Below are 20,638 nucleotides of genomic sequence, written 5' to 3'. Positions count from 1 at the left end.
CTGTTCTGTAACATCTGACAGGGGCATGGCAGCTGTGTTTGCTACATCTGTGAAAACCAAAGCCTTCTCCAGGTTTAACTAAAGGCAAAGCAAGGATCTCTAGCAGCGTGGACTTCTCTGACGGTAGCGCAGCGGCAGAAGCTGCTGCACTGTATTCCGGAATCATCAACTACCCCAGAAATACGACATGTTTTCCCCACTGACAGCGAAGGCAGCTGAGGAACCACAGGGTAAATTAAACTACTGAGACTGAGGTCCATTTACCAAGACCCACAGAAACGCATTTGTGAAACAAGAAAAAAAAACACTTTAGGACAGACACAATAATTGAATTAACTGTCCTGAATGTGAAGTCTGCTGTCCGGATCAACACTCCTGAGGCTCAGTACCTCATTTGTTGAAGGGCCCTGGCTGGGTTGGAGCCCGCTCGGTCCAGCTTGTTAATGAAGGTTAAGAACGGCACGTCGTAGCGCTTCATCTGACGATTCACAGTCATGGTCTGGCACTGGACTCCACCGACGGCGCAGAGGACAAGGATTGCACCATCCAACACGCGCAGGGCCCTTTCCACTTCTATCGTGAAGTCCACGTGGCCTAAATGAGGAGGGTTTTAAAGAACAGTGTGGATTGTTAATATACAAACGATTTGTCCTTGTTAGCTTTCCTAGTGCTGTGATAAACACCCAAAACAACTCGGGAGAAAAGGGTTTACTTGGCTTACAGGTTACATCCACCACCTGGGGAAGGCACGGCAGGAACTCAAGGCAGGAACGGAAGCCGAGACCACGGTTGCTTACTCACTCGCTCCTCATGGCTAGCTCAGCCCAGTCTTACATGAACCAAGACCACCTGTCCAGGGGTGCGACCTCCCCTAAGGGGGCTGGGCCCTCTTATTCATTAGCAATTAAGAAATGTGCTCCCGCCCCCCCCCCCCCACACACACACACACACAGAATTTCCTATAGGCGAGCTGACAGGTATTTTCCCGAATGAGGTTTCTGTTCCCACTTGACTCTAGCTTGTGTCAAAGTGACAAAAAATAGCCAAGACAATTGATCCCTTGTCAACCTGGCATAGCAACACAACAATCTTAACTAATCTTCTTCTTGTTTATCCTCCAGATCTCACATTAATATAGTACCACATATAGAACAGAACTTTAAAAGTGTCGGTCTTTAAAACCCGAATCTCTTTGAGAAGTCTAAAGTCTCTAAAATAGTCAAGATCTCATAACCGTGGGTTCCTGTGAAATGAAAACACAAGGTAAATACTTTCTCACTCCAGGAGGGAAGAGTGAGGACCAGGCACAATCAAATCAAAGCGAACCCAAACATCAAGAGTGTCAAAGTTCTAAAGGGCTTGGGCAGCTCCACCTCTCTGGCTCTACCAACCACAACACATACAGCGTCTCTCCTAGGTTCAGGCCGGCTCCTCAACCTGTCCCTGCTGGTCGTCCCACAGTACTGGCACCTCCAAGACGCTGGGGTCTCTACTGAAACTGGGCTGCGCCTCCACCCACAGCCTCTCCTAAGAATCTCTTCAGGGCTAACCCTATCACGTGACGCCAAGCTTCGAATCTTCTCCAGGACCCTGTCAATCCCGGGCATTCTACTACAACTGGGGCTGTGCTCACGTCAACGGCCTCTCGCAGTGCCAAGCTTCTGCTGCTCTTCCTGCATGCCTTCAAAACCAGCACTGCTTGGATGACGCTTTCACATCACCAAGTTCAGTGGCCAGCATGGCATGAAATCCTGGCCCCCTCTAGACCACAGCTTGAGTGTGCTGACCCTGGGGAAATCCTCCCAGAAGGGTTCACCTCCGTGATGCTGGCTTCTTCTTAATCACTGCCACCTTCTCACCTCCAGCAGACCAGCATGGACTGTCTGAGCAGAGCAAATGCTTCTTCAGTGGTTTTTGTTAATCACAGCTGATTCTTCAGCCCCAGCTGACCAGACACTGTAGAGTCTTATTCAAAGTATCACCTAAGTGGCCCTGATACAGCCTTTGCTTCCCCCTGGAACTTCATAAGCCACACCTCATCGGCATCTCTTCCAGCATTCCTACTTTCTGAGCACCCACAATAGCCCATTAAGTTCTAAGCACTCAATGACTTTCCCAGCTCAAAGTTCCAAAGGCCTTCCACAATCCTCTCCAACAGGTCAGGTCTGTCACAGCAGTAACCACGAGCTGTCCCAAGTTCTGTATTAGTCAGTTCCTCCCCTCCGTTTTTTGTTGTTGTTGTTTTTTGGTTTTTTTTTTTGATGAAACATCATGACCAAAAGCAACTTGGGGAGGAAAGGGTTGATTTGGCTCACAGGTTAGAGTCCACTACAAAGGAAACTCAAAGCAGGAACCTGGCTATGAGAACTAAAGCAGAGACCATGGAGGCTCCACACTGGCTTGCTTAGCACACTTTTTATAACTCTCAGGAGCACCTGTGCACATGTGGGGAGGGGGTTGGGGGCTGTGCCCCCAGTGGGCTTGACCCTCTGTCCATTAGCAATCAATAAAATGCCCCACAGACATGCCTACAGACAATCTGATGGCGGTGGCGTTTTATCTTCCCATTGACTCTAGCTTGTGTCAGGTTGACAAAAAACTGACTAACCGGACACTATGAAATGCTTTTATCTATGCTCATTACACCCATCTTTAAATTGTATTGCAGATTCCTCAACCCACCAATTCTATGCACGCAGCATCAGGTTCAAGGCTCAACAGGATTACTTCCAGGGAATTCGACAATATGTTAAAGGCAAGAGCCCGTCATACTGGATTGTGTTATTTTCAAAGAAGCCACATGCAGATGAAGTGCTTTAAGTCCTAAATCCGATAGGAATTAAGTTTCGTACTTTTTTTTTTTTTTTTGGTTTTTTGAGACAGGGTTTCTCTGTGCAGTTTTGGTGCCTGTCCTGGATCTTGCTCTGTAGACCAGGCTGGCCTCAAACTCAGAGATCCGCCTGGCTCTGTCTCCCGAGCGCTGGGATTAAAAGTGTGCGCCGCCGCCGCTACCACCGCCCGGCTAAGTTTTGCACTTTTAAAATTTGATACTTGAAGGTGAACTGGGTCATAGTAGAAGAAAGAGCTACATACATTTTTGCTCAAAGGAATTAGGGAACACAGGGCTTGCTTACCTGGAGTATCTATAATGTTGATATTGATGTCTTTCCACATGGTGTAGGTAGCTGCTGACTGAATAGTGATTCCTCTCTGTCTCTCTAGTTCCATGGAATCCATGACAGCACCAACTCCATCTTTACCTTTCACCTAAACATAAGCACAAAAATTCAGACTCTTCTGTCATCCCAAGAAAGAAATCTTTACTGAAATGGAACCAGACAACAAAGCTAACACACACAACTGTCATATAAGCCCGATACTTTGACCGTATCATTTCATAAACTGATGTTTTCTGTTTATGACAGGGTTTCCCGTCTCAGCTCCCATGCTCGGTTAATCTCTTCAGCAGCTGCCCAGTATCTGGGGCAACGACCTGTCTCCCTCTGTACTGCTGTCCGCTGGCTTTGCATAGTCTACAAACTGACACTCAGGCAGCAGACCTTCCAGCTCTGTTCCACATGGATTCTGAGGCACAAAAGGTTAGGGCTCAGCTTGTAAAGTGTATACTGGATGCTCTTTACCTGAAGAACAGTTTAAACTGAACGGGTAAGTTACTCCATGGTACGGCAGCATCTTTCAAGTGTCAATATTTTTTGTTTTTGTTTTTTGAGACAGGGTTTCTCTGTGTAGTTTTGGTGCCTGTCCTGGAACTCGCTCTGTAGACCAGGCTGGCCTCAAACTCACAGAGATCCACCTGCCTCTGCCTCCCGAGCGCTGGGATTAAAGGCGTGCGCCACCATACCTGGCTTCAAGTGTCAATATTTTAAATAATTTTTTTCTGACAGGTTTTTAATATAGCTTATACTCAACACTGTGAACAAAAAGAAGCTGTGTCTGGCTGTGAATGAAGGAGTCTGTGCCTGCAGAGATCGTTGGATTAATCAGAATTTCAGTACTGGAGAGAGATTGGGATTTTACAGGTTCAAAAGTTAATTACCTTATGTTGGGCTAGTTTTAACCTTCTGGAACAGCCATTCTGTGGTGATATATTATGTACCCTAATAAAATTTGCCTGAAGATCAGAGAGACAAAGGAACAAGCCATCTCTTACTTCTAGGACTCCTCAGCCGATAGGCCTCCAGCCGAAAAAGCCTTTAGTTCCTGTCTCCTCACACTTTACATACCTTTCTCCGCCCTGCCACATCACTTCCTGTCTCAATCTCTTTAGTGAAGGGATTAAAGGCATGTGACTCTCAAGTGCTGGGATTAAAGGTGTGTGCCACCACTGCCTGGCTTCTATGTTTAACCTAGTGGCTTGTTCTGTTCTCTGATCTTCAGGTAAATTTTATCAGGGCACACAATATATCACTATACCATTCCTTGCCCCACTCTGTATCTGAACTAACACCTCGTGATAATAAATAAAAACCTCTTAGAAGCCATTAACTTAGCAGGACACTAGCTTCTGCCAACCCTAAAGCTAAGAATGTCATCAGAGAGCATCTTGGGCCTAAAGAACGGCTCCCCATATCTCACTGTGCCTGCCTCTCTGGGGTACCCACCAATGCATTTTAAACTTGCCTCGATTTATACCTTTCTTTGTTCTATAAAACTGAAACATTATAAATCTGCTTCCATGTTGGAACATGGAATTTGAGGTAACCTAAATCTGTGTTCCCGGGCCATGGTCACTCAAAATGGCTCAGAATAAACTTTTATTTCCTTTAAGATGAGGGCTATGGTTTTTTCCATCGACAGCAGCATCCTTTAAAATTCACTTCCTATTTAACAGTAAAAACACGTACCCTTCATTAAATGGTTAAGACTATTGTAACAGCTGTGTAAGGGTCCACGACACTGACTCAGCATTTACTCAGGATACTCACAGTGATCTCCTCTACAGAGATTAGTCATAGTAACATAAAGCCAGCGTGGCCTCCCTCTTTGTACATCTGACTTTGGCCAACAATCCTCTGACCCAGGTTTTGTAACACTCATAAAATCCTAACCACAAAACAATAGAAACCAAGCTCTTGATCCCTCTGGAATCAACCATTCACCACACACCTCGTGCATTGTGGCAATCCTGCCAGTGTAGTATAGCACCCGCTCCGTTAACGTCGTCTTCCCAGAATCAATGTGAGCTGAGATTCCGATATTTCGGATTTTTTCATTGGGAATTATTCCTGATGAACACCAGCGGTAGGCCTTCCAATTAGCCTGAAAAACAGTTTTTAAAGCTCAATTTAACACACCTTTCATAAGAGATCACAGTTAAAACGGGAACTATGGATTTCTTTTTTCTCAATCTCAACGCAAGGGGTATTATACGCAGAACCCTGGATTTAATTCCCAATAATACTGAAAAATAAAAGCAGGACAGACACAATTGCTAAATGTTAGTTTTAAACTTTTTAGATTTGTTTATTTTGGGGCATATGTGTTTTGCTTGCATGTATGTCTGTGCATCACATGCATGCCTGGTGCAGGAAGAGGGCCTTGCATTCCCTGGAATTGGAGTTATAGACTGTTCTGAGCTGACATGTAAGAGCTAGGAATTGAACTCTGTCTCTGGAAGAGAAGTCATGTGGAGGTGAAAAGGACAATTTGAAGGAGTCCGATCAGGCCCAGCCACCATGTGAGTCTCAAGACTGATACTCAAGTTGTCATGCTTGGCAACTGCCCTTACGTCTGAGCCCATCTTGCCCGTCCCAGACCTTAGTTTTAAAATACACACCGACTATTATAAAATCAGAACTCTACCTCAAAGGCCGCTTTAATAAGAATATAAGCTTTAGATTAAACTGTACCACGGGTTTTCTGTCTTCCCCCTTCCTGTAGTTCACAGCTAGCAACGGTATATGAGGACATCCACGGTCTACACAACTAACTGCCCAAGACAACCCCCAAAGGTTCCCAGGTTCATCTGCACAAAACAGTGAAGTACCTTTTTATTTTATCTTATTTATTTATTTTTGGTGGTAGTTGTTTCTGCTAACTTTACAGTGGGGACAGGGGATGTGTTTATGGAATCAAAACAAAACTGCACACCCAAATGCTTTGCAACAACTTCTGGGGAGAGGGAACTGGCACGGAGAAGCAGACAGTTGACAAGTGCCTGGACGATTAAGCCACGGGGACATCTGACAGCACAACAGACCAGGGCTCCTTAACAGGTAAGGCACATCTACCAGTGGCTGCCCTACGCGGAGTACCTCATTCCAAAGGCTTACACAGTTTAATCTATGCACCTAAGTGGGAAACATGACCGGAGAAAAGCACCAGGAAGCTGGGCGCCAATCAAAGAACACAGCACCCGTACAGAGCATCCAGCCATACTCAGTAGTCAGAAGAGCACTGGATAGATAACCAGTCAGAGACCGGGGGCACGAGCCCCGGGGACACTAACTTTTCATCTGACTTCACGCAGGGCACTTCTCTTTAAGGTAGTAAATCATACCCATCAAGAAGCAGGAGAACCCAGAGCAGGGCTGCAGGTCTCAAGGCCGAGCTGGCCTGCGGATACCCGGGAGCTTTCGGGGTCTCCGGACAGCGCCGCTCAAGATCCCGGGTAAAGGAAGGGGTGTTGCCACCTGCCCGGCTCTGGAAGGCTCGCCGGGCACCAGTACCTGCTTCCCCTGCCAGCCCAGGACGGCAGGGACCCGAGGGAGCGGCCCACGCCCCAGGGCCGCGGCGACCCGCAGCAGCCGCATGGCAAGTCCGGATCAGCCACTTGCAGAGATCCTGCTCCGCTCCGCTCTGCACCGGCAGCAGAGCGGGAAGCGCTCAAAGTCACGCCGGCAACCCGGGCCGCAGAGCACTTCCGGGAGGAAGGTCAGGAGGGCGGCAGGAGGAAGGCAGCGGGAGAGGCACCTCGGTCTGAGCGCCAGGTAGAGCTCGCCATCTCCTGGTCAGGAGGAGAAAGTGCAGTTTGTGCAGTGGATCGTCACGGGGAGGTGGCATTGCTGCTGAGTGGGCATAGTCTGGTCCCTTTGTCTCTAAAGGGAAAAAAATAAAAAATAAAAATCATCACGGTATCAAAAATACGCCTGGCGTGGTGGCGCACGGATTTAACAACAACACATCGGAGGCAGAGCTGGGCGGATCTCTGTGCGTTCCGAGATAGCCTGGTCGACATGATAGAGTTCCAGGCCAGTCAAGACTAGACAGTTGAGGCAGACCCCTTTCAACAAAACGAAAGAAAAGCAGCATATTTTAAACACGGTTGTTTTATCTGCATAACAATGGGATGATGTTTATAACAATTCAGTGGAAGAAGTACACACACACAAAAGTACAATGTCTACATTGTTACAGTATTAGAGAATACGGGGGAAATGATAACAGACAAATGTTGAGTTACAAATAAATTTCTTTCGAAACATTCTTTATTGTTCGTCAGTCGTATTAGCTATGCGTCCTGTGTCTACAAAACTGCACGTGTGACTCTTCTACTTAGACATCTTAAAGACATCTAAAACTTGATACGTCCAAAAGGGAGCCTCTCCCCTTCCCCAACCCTTCCCCTACAGTCTCCATGGCAGCAACAGAATCTGTTCTTCCCGTTGGGTTGGTCCAGCCAACGATGGCACTCACTTTGGCACCACTTGCTGACGCCTGTATCTAAAGCTTCCAGCACATCCTACCTACGGTTGACACCTTGAGGCTGTATCCAGAACTTTCCACTTCATTCCACCTCTCAACTGGGCCATTTCTTCCTGGAGTTACTGTGATGAGCCCTGGGCTGACTCTCTGCTTGTCTTCGCTGTATTTCTGTATAGTCTCAACACACTGACGAAAAGGGTCCTTTTAAGTCACACCATGTTCCCTCTCTGCTGAAAATGGTGCCGTGGACCATTGTTACTGTGAAGGGGCCCCAAAATAGCTTGACCACACAGCAGCCATGACAGGTTTAGGGGCTGAGACACAGCTTCTGTGACAGGCTTACTGGCAGGTAACACCCAGATCCAGGAAAAGCCTTAAGCTGATACCACTCAGGGGTGAGGAAGTACCTGACATCCCAAACATTCCAACCATTAGATAAGGTGACCAGATGTCCTTGAGTCTAGCACAACACCTATTTTTGTTTTACAGATACTCCTAGACAATTGTCAGTCAATCAGGGTCCTGGACCCTGGAAATCCCTTCACCTCAACCTCTGCTATGATAAAAACTCTGCCCCGCCTGAGTTCAGGGCTCTCTGCTCTCACCGCTGTGTCAGACAGACAGAGGGACCAAGCTCTGGAGCTTGAAATAAAGGCTCTTTGCTTTTACATGCAGGATTTGGTCTCTGTGGTGGTCTTTTGGGGGTCCCCACCATCTGGGCATAAGAGTTACTGTTATCTCCACTTTGGTGTAAATTCAATGTTGCTCATCATGCTCTTTGGGACGGAAGTTAAGCGCTACTTCCAGGATATCCCAGTCCTGTACAGGTGGAGGCATTGTCGGAAGAGACCAAAGCCTGAGGTCAAGGCACTAGGACACTTCTTTCCATGTGAGAGTGGTTCCAAGTACTTTCTTGTAGTAAAGGAAGATCGGCCGGCTCTGTGTCTTTAGTGTACTTCTATAGTGTACCGTCAGCTATAACCCAGACAGAACAGGACATTCAGAGACCAAACACTGGTTCCAAGTACTTTCTTGTAGTAAAGGAAGATCGGCCGGCTCTGTGTCTTTAGTGCACTTCTATAGTGTACTGTCAGCTATAACCCAGACAAAACAGGACATCCAGAGACCAAACACTGGTTCCAAGTACTTTCTTGTAGTAAAGGAAGATCGGCAGGCTCTGTGTCTTTAGTGTACTTCTATAGTGTACTGTCAGCTATAACCCAGACAGAACAGGACATCCAGAGACCGAACACTGGTTCCAAATTCTCAGTCACTCTTTTCTGACCAACATTCTCATCCTTCTCATTCTTCCTCGGAGTTATCTTCTTCGTTTTTTCACATCTGCCAGACAAGATTGAGCAGCTCCTTCATCCATTTCTACATTTGCACACATCCTGCACTTTCTCCTGTAGTTCATTGTATCTGCTCTCTTTCATGATGTCACATGATAAATCACAGTGATGTCTTTCATGACTCCATTCTTGTAAACAAACAAACAAACAAACAAAATGCCAGAACCATGTTCTTTAATAACAGCCTAACTCAGAGATTTAATCCTGGAGATACTTTGTACTCTTGCTGGCTAGTATTGCTTAGATTGGGAACGGCCAATGATACGCTTTGATTATACCTGTGACTGGGGCCGAGGAGAACGTCTCTTAAAGCAGATGCAGAACCACTGGTGGAGAAGGAAATGAAGAGAAGACGGGGCTGTCAGTCAACTGGCGGGGCTGTTTACGTGGTAGCCTGTTCTCTCTGTGTGACTCTGGTGTTGCATGCTCTGCTGGAACCTCTACCACCAATAATTACCTTCCTCTAATCTCTAAAAATTCTGTCCAAACTTTGCTTATATAGTCATAAAACCTGAAACAGTTAGAACAAGGCTGATGACTCTGAATTTCAACTACTTCTGAAATTCTATATTGCTGATTTGTGCTTATGCTGCACATTTTCTTTCTTGTCTAACCTCTCCCCGTCAAAATCCTCCCTGGTCTAGTTCACGTTGGTACTGAAGATGTAGCAATGGAAGCCACTGGACTGAAATCTCCAGACACGGGTTTGGATGGCAAAATAACGTTTTGTCTTAAGGTAAAGATTGTTCCAAAATGAAAAATAAAAGATGAGGCAATACCTATTAGAGAAGGTTAAAGTATATTATAAAAACATTGCAAATGTTAATTAAAAGATGGTAATGGTGTGATTACTACAACTGAGTATCACTAGAATGATTCTTTGATCATAAAAGATCAAAATTCCATACCCTGATGTAGAACTCATCCCTGTTTCTATATTTATAATCAGATTTTCTTAAAATATCAATCTACTCTCAGTAACATTTACAGAAAAAAGTGGCCTAGAGAACAAGAATTGTATATTTTATCCTCTTATTGATGAGCCATTTAAAACATAGTGATTTGGTTTTATATAAATGTCAAGATTGTATATTTGCCTCCCAGGGAAAGCCTTTGATTGCTGCACAGCCAATGCCTTCGTAGTAGGAAAAGTTGTACTAAGAATTAATTCTATATGGGGTGTTCCTGCTAAGTTACATAATAACCATGATGTATATTTTAATGAAAAAATGTTCAAATCTTTATAAAATGTATTTGTAAGTCTATTTGGTTTACTGTACGAATTTCTCATTGTACCTAAGATGGCACTCCTGCTAGGTCCTCTAAATCTGAGATCTACTCTTTTTGGAAAACATGTTGTCTCCTTTTTTTTTTTTTTTTTTTTTTTCCTTTTTTTGGTTTTTTGAGACAGGGCTTCTCTGTGTTGTTTTGGTGCCTGTCCTGGATCTCGCTCTGTAGACCAGACTGGCCTTAAACTCACAAAGATCCATCTGGCTCTGCTTCCCAAGTGCTGGGATTAAAGGTGTGCACCACCACCACCCGGCCATTATCTCCTCTTAAGAAGTGGGTGTCCTAGCCAGGCAGTGGTGGCAGCCCTCTGGAGGTAAACAAATGCAGATCTCTGTGAGTTCAAGACTAGCCTGGTCTACAAAGTGAGTTCCAGGACAGTCAGAGATAAACAGAGACACCATGTCTTGAGAAAATAAACTTCAAATTCAGAAGTGGTTATAGATCTTTCCACCGTGGGCTCTGTAAGATGTAAAACTAGAGAACTGAGAACCAGAGACAGGACACTTCGTCAACTGGGAAGAAAGACCCCCTTCAGCCTCTATCAGCTTGTTCTAACTACCTCCTTTGCTACAGAATTTCATGAAGTAAATTCTTCTATTTATTTTTCACCCGAAACTTGGACCAACTTCTTCTGAAACACATATATGGGATTTCAGAAAAAGATCTGGATGATACTCATTGTAGGGGTTTGGATGAGAATGGTGTCCCCATTGGCTCCACATTTGAACACTCGGTCTCCAGTTGGTGGTCCCATATGGAGAAGATTAGGAGGTATGGGCTTGCTGGAGGAAACATGAGACCAGAGGCTGGATTGGAGAGTTTCAAGACTCTTGTTACTTCCAGTTACTCTCTCTGCTTGGTGCTTGTGGTTCAAAACATGAGTGATCACCATCGTGTTCCAGCAACCATGCCTGCTCCACCTCTGCCCTGCCTCTATGAACTCTAACCCTGTGGAACTATAAGCCAAATAAACTCTTCTAAAAGTTGCCTTGGTCATGATGTGTGGTGATATACTGTGTACCCTAATAAACTTGCCTGAGAATCAGAGGACAGACCCAGCCACAAGATTAGACATAGAGGTCAGGCAGTGGTGGCACACACCTTTAATCCCAGCACTTGAGAGCTCATGCCTTGCTTGGGAAGCACACATGCCTTTAATCCCAGGAAGTAATATAGGAGGGCAGAGAAAGTTATATAAGGCGCGAGGAAACAGGAACTCACTCTCTTTAGGCTGAGGATTTCATAGAGGTAAGAAGTAGTAGGCTGGCTGATCTGGTTTTTCGGCTTTTACCCTGATATCTGGCTCAGGTTTTTTGTTTTTTTTTTTTATTAAAAGACCATTTAAGATTTGAACAAAAATGATGTTTCATAACAGTAACAGAAAAATATTATACTCAGCTTCAACTACATTGACAATTGAGTTTAGTTACAAAACCTCTCTAGTAACATCTCCACTATGTTCTCTTTCTTAAATCATTCTAGCTTTGAGATATTTTAAAAGTATGGTCAAAGATATTTGGAATTTTGTTTGGTATAGTCATAAGTGATAAAGTAATCCTAACATTGGTTTAGGTGGAGATACAAATGAGCATAAAATCAGATCCTCACATGAATTGCATTTTTGCTATGACTGTTCGCTTAGCCACACCTCCAACTTTACTTACTCAAATCTTCGTATTTAAAAAGAGTTGAGTATTTTTCACTACCTCTGTGGTATCTGAGTGAGAATGGGCCCAGAGGCTCACATCTTTGAATGTTTGGTTCCTAGTTGGTGAACTGAAGTTTCAAAAGCCCACGCCAAGCCCAGACTCTCTTTCTGCCTCCAGTTTGTGCATCAGATGTCAGCTCTAAACTACTGCTCCAGCCCCATGCCTTCCTGCCTGCTGCCATGCTCCCTGCCATGATGGTCATGAACTTACCCTCTCTCTGAAACAGTAAGCCCCCAATTAAATGTCTTCTTTTATAAGTTGCCTTGGTCCTGGTGTCTTTTCACAGCAAGAGAACAGTAACTAAGAGAATTACTAAGAGTAACTAACCTCCATTAGAGAATTCTCTTATTGTTCAGTATAATTTGGGCTATAAACTGTAGGTTTTAAATTTGGGGGCAGAGAGATGGTTCAGTGGTTAAGAGTGTTTACTTCTCTTGCCGAGGGCACAGGTTTGGATTCCAGAATCCACACTAGGAGGCTCACAACCCCCTGTAGTACCAGTTCCCAGGACTTTGAGGCCCTCCTCTGTACTTTTATTTCAAATCTAAATTCTTACAGCTAGAAACAAAAATCTACTACTAAGAAAAAAGTGTTAACTGGGTCCAAGCAATTGGACCATGTTTCTACTATACTTTTTGGAGACAGAAAAAAATGAAAGACTCTAAAAGCCTTACTGTAAGAAGCCCCGAGTGTGTGAAGTCCTGAGTAAAAGTGTGTTGTTGGCATGGGCACAGCCATGTCAAGGACCCTAGCCTCAGACCCGGTGTAAATGGCAAAGACTACCTCCCCTGGAGTGAGGCTCAGAGGGAAATGGTAAAGCCTTTGCCAGTTCATGTGTAGATCTTGACAGTGTGCGCAGAAAATGTTCTCCTAGCTAGATCTCCATGGCCTGATGACTGATCCCCTACAGAAGCTGCTCCTAAGATGAGCGAAATCTGTCTCCTTGATCCTGCCATACACCATAAACCCTGCCTCTGCCTTCAGTTGTAATAACCCCACCTCCCTGTTCAACTCTATATAAACAAAAACAGGGTCCTGTAGTTTCTCCAGCAGAGAGCCCCGCCCACCAACTCTGGCTTTTCTGTGTGTGTATCTTCTTCATTTCCTGGTCACCCTAGTCAAGTCTGATCCTGGAGCCATGCCGGATGTGGCACCCTATGACATTCTTAGAAATCTAGCTGCCATGCCAGGTGGCGGTGCACTCCTTTAATCCCATCACTCGGGAGGTAGAGCCAGGCGGATCTCTGTGAGTTCGAGGCCAGCCTGGTCTACAGAGCGAGATCCAGGACAGACACCAAAACTACACAGAGAAACTCTGTCTTGAAAAACCAAAAATAAAAAAGAAAAAGAAATCTAGTTACCTTAAAGTAAGTTTGGTGTTATTGTCTCATGGGATAGTCAAAGATTTGGATTGACTCCTTTTTTCCAAATTACACAGAAAACTATCAGACTCAAAGGACAACAACTCCTATGATGCTTTATACTTTAAAAAGCCCATGTTTCTTGATTAAAAGAGTATTTGTAGCCAGAATTAAAAATTAAAATTAAATAATATTCATATTTTACCAATACAAAGAAAAGTATTACTAGTAACTCCTATTGGAGTTTTGTTTCTTTTTCTGATTATAAGAAATAAGACTTGGTCAATGTTCAAAGAACCTAAAACTCTGATTTGTACCCCTGTCACTAGTATTTGGTACATGGGAAAATATTTTATTGAAAAGATGTTTTAAAGCAATATAATAGGTACCTGATTTTATCTTTATTGTGATCTTGCATTTACTGGACTAAACTAAACTCTGCTACTGGGACAGGACAGGATTACAGGGGAAATAAGAGAAGGAAAGGATCCGTTGTTCATGGATCTGATCGAAGCCTTTGAAAAGCTAAGAATCAAGAATTACAATTAACATTTTCTTAAGCTCCTTCTCACTGCCCCTCCCCCCTCCCCAGCTATAAACACACAATTTTGGAAGACTCTCACCAGGAACTCTCCTTACAGTCAGTAAAAGGGCAGTTCCTAATCCACTTGTGCAACTCTATCAGCTTCTGGTTTTATCAACTCCTTCAGTTTTAACGACTTACTAGCAGCATAGTGACTAGGTATTTTACAATAGAAAAAGTCCTGTTATTTTTAGTGTTGATATTAGGATTTGACATAACAATCTACTGTATGGCTTATTGTTTATGTGGTTCGATGTTATCTTCTCTTCCAGATTTCCAAGAAATGATGACCTTCATATCGCCAAGCTTAAACCTTTTCAAGTCCCCCTTAGATGAGAAAGATTGAGACTTTGGCTCCATGTAGAGGTAGGAACTATCTGCCTATTCGTTATGGAAAACCTTATAGAAGATGGTCTTTCAGCCTTCCCCGCCTCTTACAATGAAAGGGGTCAAAACATCAGAGAGAAATTGAGGCAGGATAGACAGGGAAAATTATGGGGACATGTGAAGAAAAGGAACCCTTCACTTAGGGGTCTGAAGTCCCTCACTAGCGAACACTCAGAATTTCAACACAGTCAACATTATCTTGAGGTCTTTCTTCCTTCCAGCAGATCACAGATGGGGTGGATGTTGGGGTGGGCCAACACATAACCCTGGGTAGTTTCGGGGTTGGTCAGCCTGCCAGCTCTCCCCCATCCTCACCACCAGGGGGAGTTCTCCAGCATTGCCCTGGCTAGTTCGCTCTTTCCAGCCATGAGCAAGGGGCGGGGCCAGGCCTGCTGTCATCATAGATTAGTATCTTGCTCACCCACCCTCAGAGATGCTTCCTCCTGCAGCAGATGGGAACAGATAGAGACCCACAGCCAGACATTACACAGAGAGTGAGACACCTTGGGACACTCAGCCCTAAAAGGGATAGCTCCACAGAATCCCTCCTGAGGCTCAGGGAACCCTGTGGAAGAGGAGACAGAGTTTAAGAGCCAAAGGGAATGGAGGACACCACAGCAACACTCTCTAAATCTATATGCTCAAAGCTCCTATGAACTCACAGGGATTGAGGCAGCAAGCACAGGGCCAGCACTGTGTTATGGCTTCCGGTTTAATGTTCCTGTGGGATTCCTTCAGTATGCAAACAAGTGGGTCTTTGATTCTTGTGCCTTTTCTTGGGCTCTTTTCCTTATGTTTGGTCCAATTCTGATGTGGTTTTTGTTTTATCTTGTTATATTTTGTATTTTGGACAGGAAGGGAGGTGGGGAGGAACTGGGAGTAGAATAAAGGATATGAGGGAAATAAAGTATAGAAGGGAAACTGTGATAAAGTATATGAGAAAAAAATATTTTCAATAAAAGGGGAAAATGTAGCTATTCCATATGAACTAATAGTAACTGAATTAAATTGGCAAAGAGAAAACAAAAATTAAAGAGATAAATACCCCGAACAGAAAATATTTCATAGAGTACAAGACACATAGACACATGGGAACCATTATCTATATAGTTAAAAATATATATGGGGTTTAGCTGATTAAAAAGTGCTTCCCTCATCTGCTACCTTAATTTTTTCAGTAATTGTGTTCTTGAGTCTTTCGATGTTTGGTGTAATAGTACTATTATATGTCACAATCAAATATGTCAGATACAGAGGACGGGAAAGAACCAGACTCAGGTCATGGTGGCTGGATTTGATGTGATCCAGGGATTTCCTCCTTCGCGGCTTTACTAATTGTTTCTGTCCTAAAGACTGCTCTCTTTATAAAAATCCAAACAATGAACCTTCCTAGGACACAAAATGTGACGTTTGACCAGCTGGTTAGTAAGGCTCCCAGAAACAAACAAACAAAATTGCTCTTGTGTTACACATTCTAAAAGTATTTAAAACTTTTCTGATTGTGCTGCAGGTCTGGAGCCAACTAGCCATTCACTGTCCACCTTTGTGGTTTACGTGTGTATTTTAGTTCGACAGTTTCATACATGTATGAGTGAAAAGTCTCCAAACTGCTATAAAATTTTGGGATGGGAGTATGTGTCACTATCAGGTCCCAAAGAAACCTGAGACAATTCTCACTCAGTTCCCGTGGCTCCCTCCCAACACTTCTCACTCCGCCCCGCAACCTAAACCTCTCCAGCCCAGGGGCGGGGCTTTGCTTCACTTCTCCCAACTTCTGATTCTATATAACTCAGCCATTTGGCTACAGGCTCTCTTGGTTCCCACGGGCTCTCTTGGCCTCTTGGCTCCTGGCTACCTTGCTCTTGGCCTCCTTGCCCTCTCTTCTCCCTCTCTCTTGTCTTCCTCTCTGGCTTCCCCCACCCCTCTCATGGCCCAGGGGTTGGGTGGGGTGAAGGTGGCCATGTTCTGCTGACCATGTTCAGTCTGGACTCTTCCAGATGCCTCTGGCTGTTCTCCCCCTCATAATCTACAATAAAGCCCTTCTCCTCAACCATACCTAGAAGCGGTCATGTGTTAGAGCTAAAGTTATGTTTTAATTACTGTAAGAGATCCATAAAACAAAAAACGCCTCTAGCCTGCAAGCCCCTTGCCCAAGGACAGGTGCTTCCTGAGGTGCTGGAGGCTGTTGTTCGTGTAAGGTTTAGTTGACCCAGCTGCACCAGATGTGCTTGATCCCATGCAGGCAGGAGGTACAGAGGCAGGAAGTAAATCACAATGTATGCTTGGCCCCATTGGATGAAGGCGGGAAGTACATAGCCTTGTGGGTTTGCCTTTATAAGCAACCGGCCAAAGTAGCTTGAGGCCATTTTCTGGGAACTCTGGAATGGACCTGGCCAGAATCCATCATCCTGGCCAGTATTTAATTAAAGCTTGCTTCAAATTCGGCTCAAAATTGTGGTAGTGGTTTTATTCTCACCCCGTGGGATTAACAATGTCCTTATTTTCATTCAGTCACAACCTGTGTCCCAAGCCAGGCCCAGGTACCTGTTCTCAACAAGTCGGTTAAGAGCCAAATTAAAGTGGAAAGCAAAACAAAGAGATTAACTCAACGTGGCCACATTGGGAAGAGGGACAGAGAAGCCCAGTGTATCCCCAAGTTCATGTTCAGGGTACTGAAGTGAGGTTTAAGTTTAAATAGAGCAGTCCTGGTCAAAGTGTGGTCCTGCCAACAACTGACCCACCCTCAAGGTTTCATTCTCATCCTGTACAGTGGGTTTGGTAAGTTGTCAGAATTGTGTGAAATCTTTCTGGGAGGGAAGTTCCCTCTGGGGCTAGCACCTTTTCCTTCTCCCAGTGTGAGATTCCTGGGGAAATTCCCATTTTTGTGAGGTCCATTGTTTGAATAGTCTGGTGCCTCCAGAGGCACTAATGTCTCTTCAAAGTATCTTCATTTCTGCATGGTTACAAAACCACACCTTAAACTGAATCTTTTTGTAAGGCCAAATAACAGCAGAGAACCTTAATGTCTGTGGAGGGTTTGGGATGTCTGGAGCCTAATCACAACTTATCCTGGGCTACCTTTAGCCCCTTAATAGCCATTCCTTACCTGGCTCTGAGTCTGACTTAACATCCTTGTGGTGAGACCTTTTGGAATATATAAATTTAAGAGACCACTAACCTCCACCAAGCAAAGGCTAAGAATAAGGTCATCAGAGAGCATCTGAGGCCTCACACAGACTTCCCTCCACTTTGCTGTAACCCACCTACCTAATGTTTCCAGTGACAGATTTGAAAAATCCTATCTTCACAGAACTATTACCATGTATGGAGTATGGAATATGGAATATGGAATAAAGAAACTGGAATCTGTGCTTGCAGGTCATAGTCACTCATATTTGGCTCCAGAATAAATTATCTCACCTCTTTTAAAATGAGAGTTGATAGTTATCCCCCCTTCACCCTCTCTAGTCCCTCTCCTAATCTCCCCTCTTTTTCACAAATAGTCCCCCATTTTTGTTACTATTAAACAAAACCCTTTTTGCAATTTCAAGAATGTCATACAGTCACATCAGGTGTATATCAAAGACTTGCTCAACTTTGCTATACTGTGTATTCATCAACATATTTGGAAAACACCTTGAGTTATGACTATGTTCAGTTATTATAAAATTTAGGAAATATCTCCATGTTGGAAGATGGTATGCAGGGTAACCTGAATTTGTATTCCTGGTTCATGTCCATTCAAATTGGCTCCAGAATAAATTTTCTCTTATTCCTTTTGAGATTAAAACTGTGTTTCTGCATCAACAAAGAAAATCTCTTCATTGCACTACAACTGAACAATTTAACACATGAAGCTCAATTACCTCTTTCCACTATATTTCCAATATGCATTTTAAGGCTAAGCCATTATTTACTATTAATCAAATAAACAACGGCTTTTGCTAATACTTATTACAAGGAATGGAGAGCAATGGCTTTTTTTTTAAATGCAAACTTCTGTCTCAATTACTTTCAGCAATTTGAGCTGGTATCCAATTCATATAAAAATTCATATAAATCCTAGGTAAAAATTTAAAGAGATTTTACTAAAATGTGCTTGATGGCTTTTATGAAAGATTTTACATTCAACACATGGTTTAGACTAGACAAAAATCAGGACTGTTAACAGATGCAGAGACCCAAAGCCAAACATTAGGCACATTTTGGGGAATCCTGAGAAAGAGGAGGAGGAAAGATTGTAGGACCCAGTGGTGTCATGGGCACCACAAGAAACCCCACAAAACCGATAACCTGGGCTCATAGGGGGTCAGAAAGAATGAGCCCATAACCAGGGAGCCTACATGGGACTGATGTAGGCCCTCTGCATATGTGATACAGTTGTGTAACTTGGTCTTCAGGTGAGACTCCTAACAGAGGGAGCAGGGTTTGTATCTGACTCTGTTGCTAGCTTTTGGGACCCATTCTTCCAACTGGATTGCCTTGTCCAGCCTTAGTAAAGAGGAGGAAGTGTCTAGTCTCACTGCAACTTGATATACTATGGCTGGCTGAAATCCATGGGAGGTCTGCCTATTTCTGAAGAGAAATGGAGGAGTGCATTGGCGGGGTGGGGGGTGGGTGGTGGTGGTGGTGGTGGTGGTGGTGGTGGTGGTGGTGGTGGTGGTGGTGGAGGTGGTGGTGGAGGTGGTGGTGGTGATGGAGGAGGTACTGGGAAGAGGGGAAGGAGGGGAAACTTTGATTGGCATGTAAAAACAAAAACAAAAATCATCAACCAACAACAATTCAGCCTTTTAGCAAGGGAAATGGCTGAGTTGGGAAAATACTTGTCTTGTGATCACAAGGGCCTGAATTCGATCTGAGTACCCACGTGAAAAAGATGAGGGTGATGGTGTGTGCTTGCAATTCAAGTTTTGGGAAGTGGAGACATGGAAATCCCTGGGGCTGGGTAAGCAGACAACTTAAGTTGAATGGGTGAGCACCAGGCCAATGAGAGACCTCGTTTCACAAACAAGGTGGATGGCAACTGAGGAACACCACCTGAGGTCATCCTCTGGCCTCTACATGCATGTGTATGTGAACCTATACACAAATGTGCACTGGCACATACATGCATACAACACATTAAAATGAAATAAAAATACGTTTATGCAACTTCCCAATGTTATGTTATTGCTTTGGCCAACCACGCATAAGAGGAACATTTTAACTAATATATGCTCAATTAATTTTGGTAATTAAATGAACTTTTTTTAATGACCAATTAAGGACATAATACAAAGATCAGTAAAGTTAACAAGCATATATTATAGTCAGCTAGTGAAGTATGAGCATAATTTTTTTTTTTTTTTTTTTGGTTTTCTGAGACAGGGTTTCTCTGTATAGCTTTGCGCCTTTCCTGGATCTCGCTCTGTAGACCAGGCTGGCCTCGAACTCACAAAGATCCACCTGCCTGTGCCTCCCGAGTGCTGGGATTAAAGGTATGCGCCACCACCGCCTGGGTGTATGAGCATAATTTTACTTCTTAGAAAATGCTGAGGCTTATAGAATACTGGATTTTTTTTTGAGTAATTTTTTCCTTGATAAAGATTATGAAATAACCAAGATCTCTATATTCTTAAAAACTTCATCCCCAAGTTCTATAGATTAGTGCTTGAACTCCAGAGTAAAAGGCTGATTTTTAAATGGTATAATTAAGAGGAGCAACTAAATTATTAATACATGGCTCAGAATTACATATCTAACAAATTTTGAGAAAGTCAACTATTCTAGTTTTCAGATCAGAGAATGTACTTTTCTAACTGTAAAAGGAGTCTCTCATTGAACTCTGACAAGACAGAAATCTGCAACATTAAAATTTTAGGAGAAAGGATAGATAAATGATGATAAATTGTATGAATGTGATATGGAACAAACCCTATACCGTATGCAGAAATTGTAACAAAATTCATGTACATAAGCAATTAAAAATATTTTCTTGGAAACAAACCTTGATCATTCTTGTTCTTTTTCAAATAATTTCCTATAAAATATTAATAGTGTATATTATGTGTTTATATATATATATATATAAAATATTTATATATATATATATATATATATAAAAATTCTTTTTTTGAGATATGGTTTCACACTCTATAGTCTAGGGCCTCAAACTCACAGTTCTCCTGCCTCCCTTACTAGGATGTTTGGATGAGAGGTGGGAGCTACCACACCTGGATCACTAATACAGTTTTAATATTTTAAGGTATTTTTTTTTTTTTTCGAGACAGGGTTTCTCTGTGTAGCTTTGCG

The 20,638-nt window shown here is 43.5% G+C and overlaps 1 protein-coding gene across 1 annotated transcript in view; it reads right to left on the bottom strand.

Moving 5' to 3' along the window:
* Window positions 1–6,875, bottom strand: part of Gfm1 (G elongation factor mitochondrial 1) — a 47,529-nt gene extending 40,654 nt beyond the window's left edge. Inside the window, exons 1-4 of the mRNA XM_059265456.1 lie at window positions 6,690–6,875; window positions 5,128–5,280; window positions 3,135–3,267; window positions 390–594 (exon numbers count right to left, since the gene is read on the bottom strand). Of these exons, the coding sequence (XP_059121439.1) occupies window positions 390–594; window positions 3,135–3,267; window positions 5,128–5,280; window positions 6,690–6,773 (575 nt within the window). The 5' untranslated portion in view covers window positions 6,774–6,875. The remainder of the gene's footprint in view (window positions 1–389; window positions 595–3,134; window positions 3,268–5,127; window positions 5,281–6,689) is intronic.
* Between the last annotated feature and the right edge of the window lie 13,763 nt (window positions 6,876–20,638).

This window comes from Peromyscus eremicus, chromosome 6 (assembly GCF_949786415.1).
Source record: "Peromyscus eremicus chromosome 6, PerEre_H2_v1, whole genome shotgun sequence".
Lineage (NCBI taxonomy): Eukaryota > Metazoa > Chordata > Mammalia > Rodentia > Cricetidae > Peromyscus > Peromyscus eremicus.
This window is presented reverse-complemented; position numbering and strand designations above follow the sequence as displayed.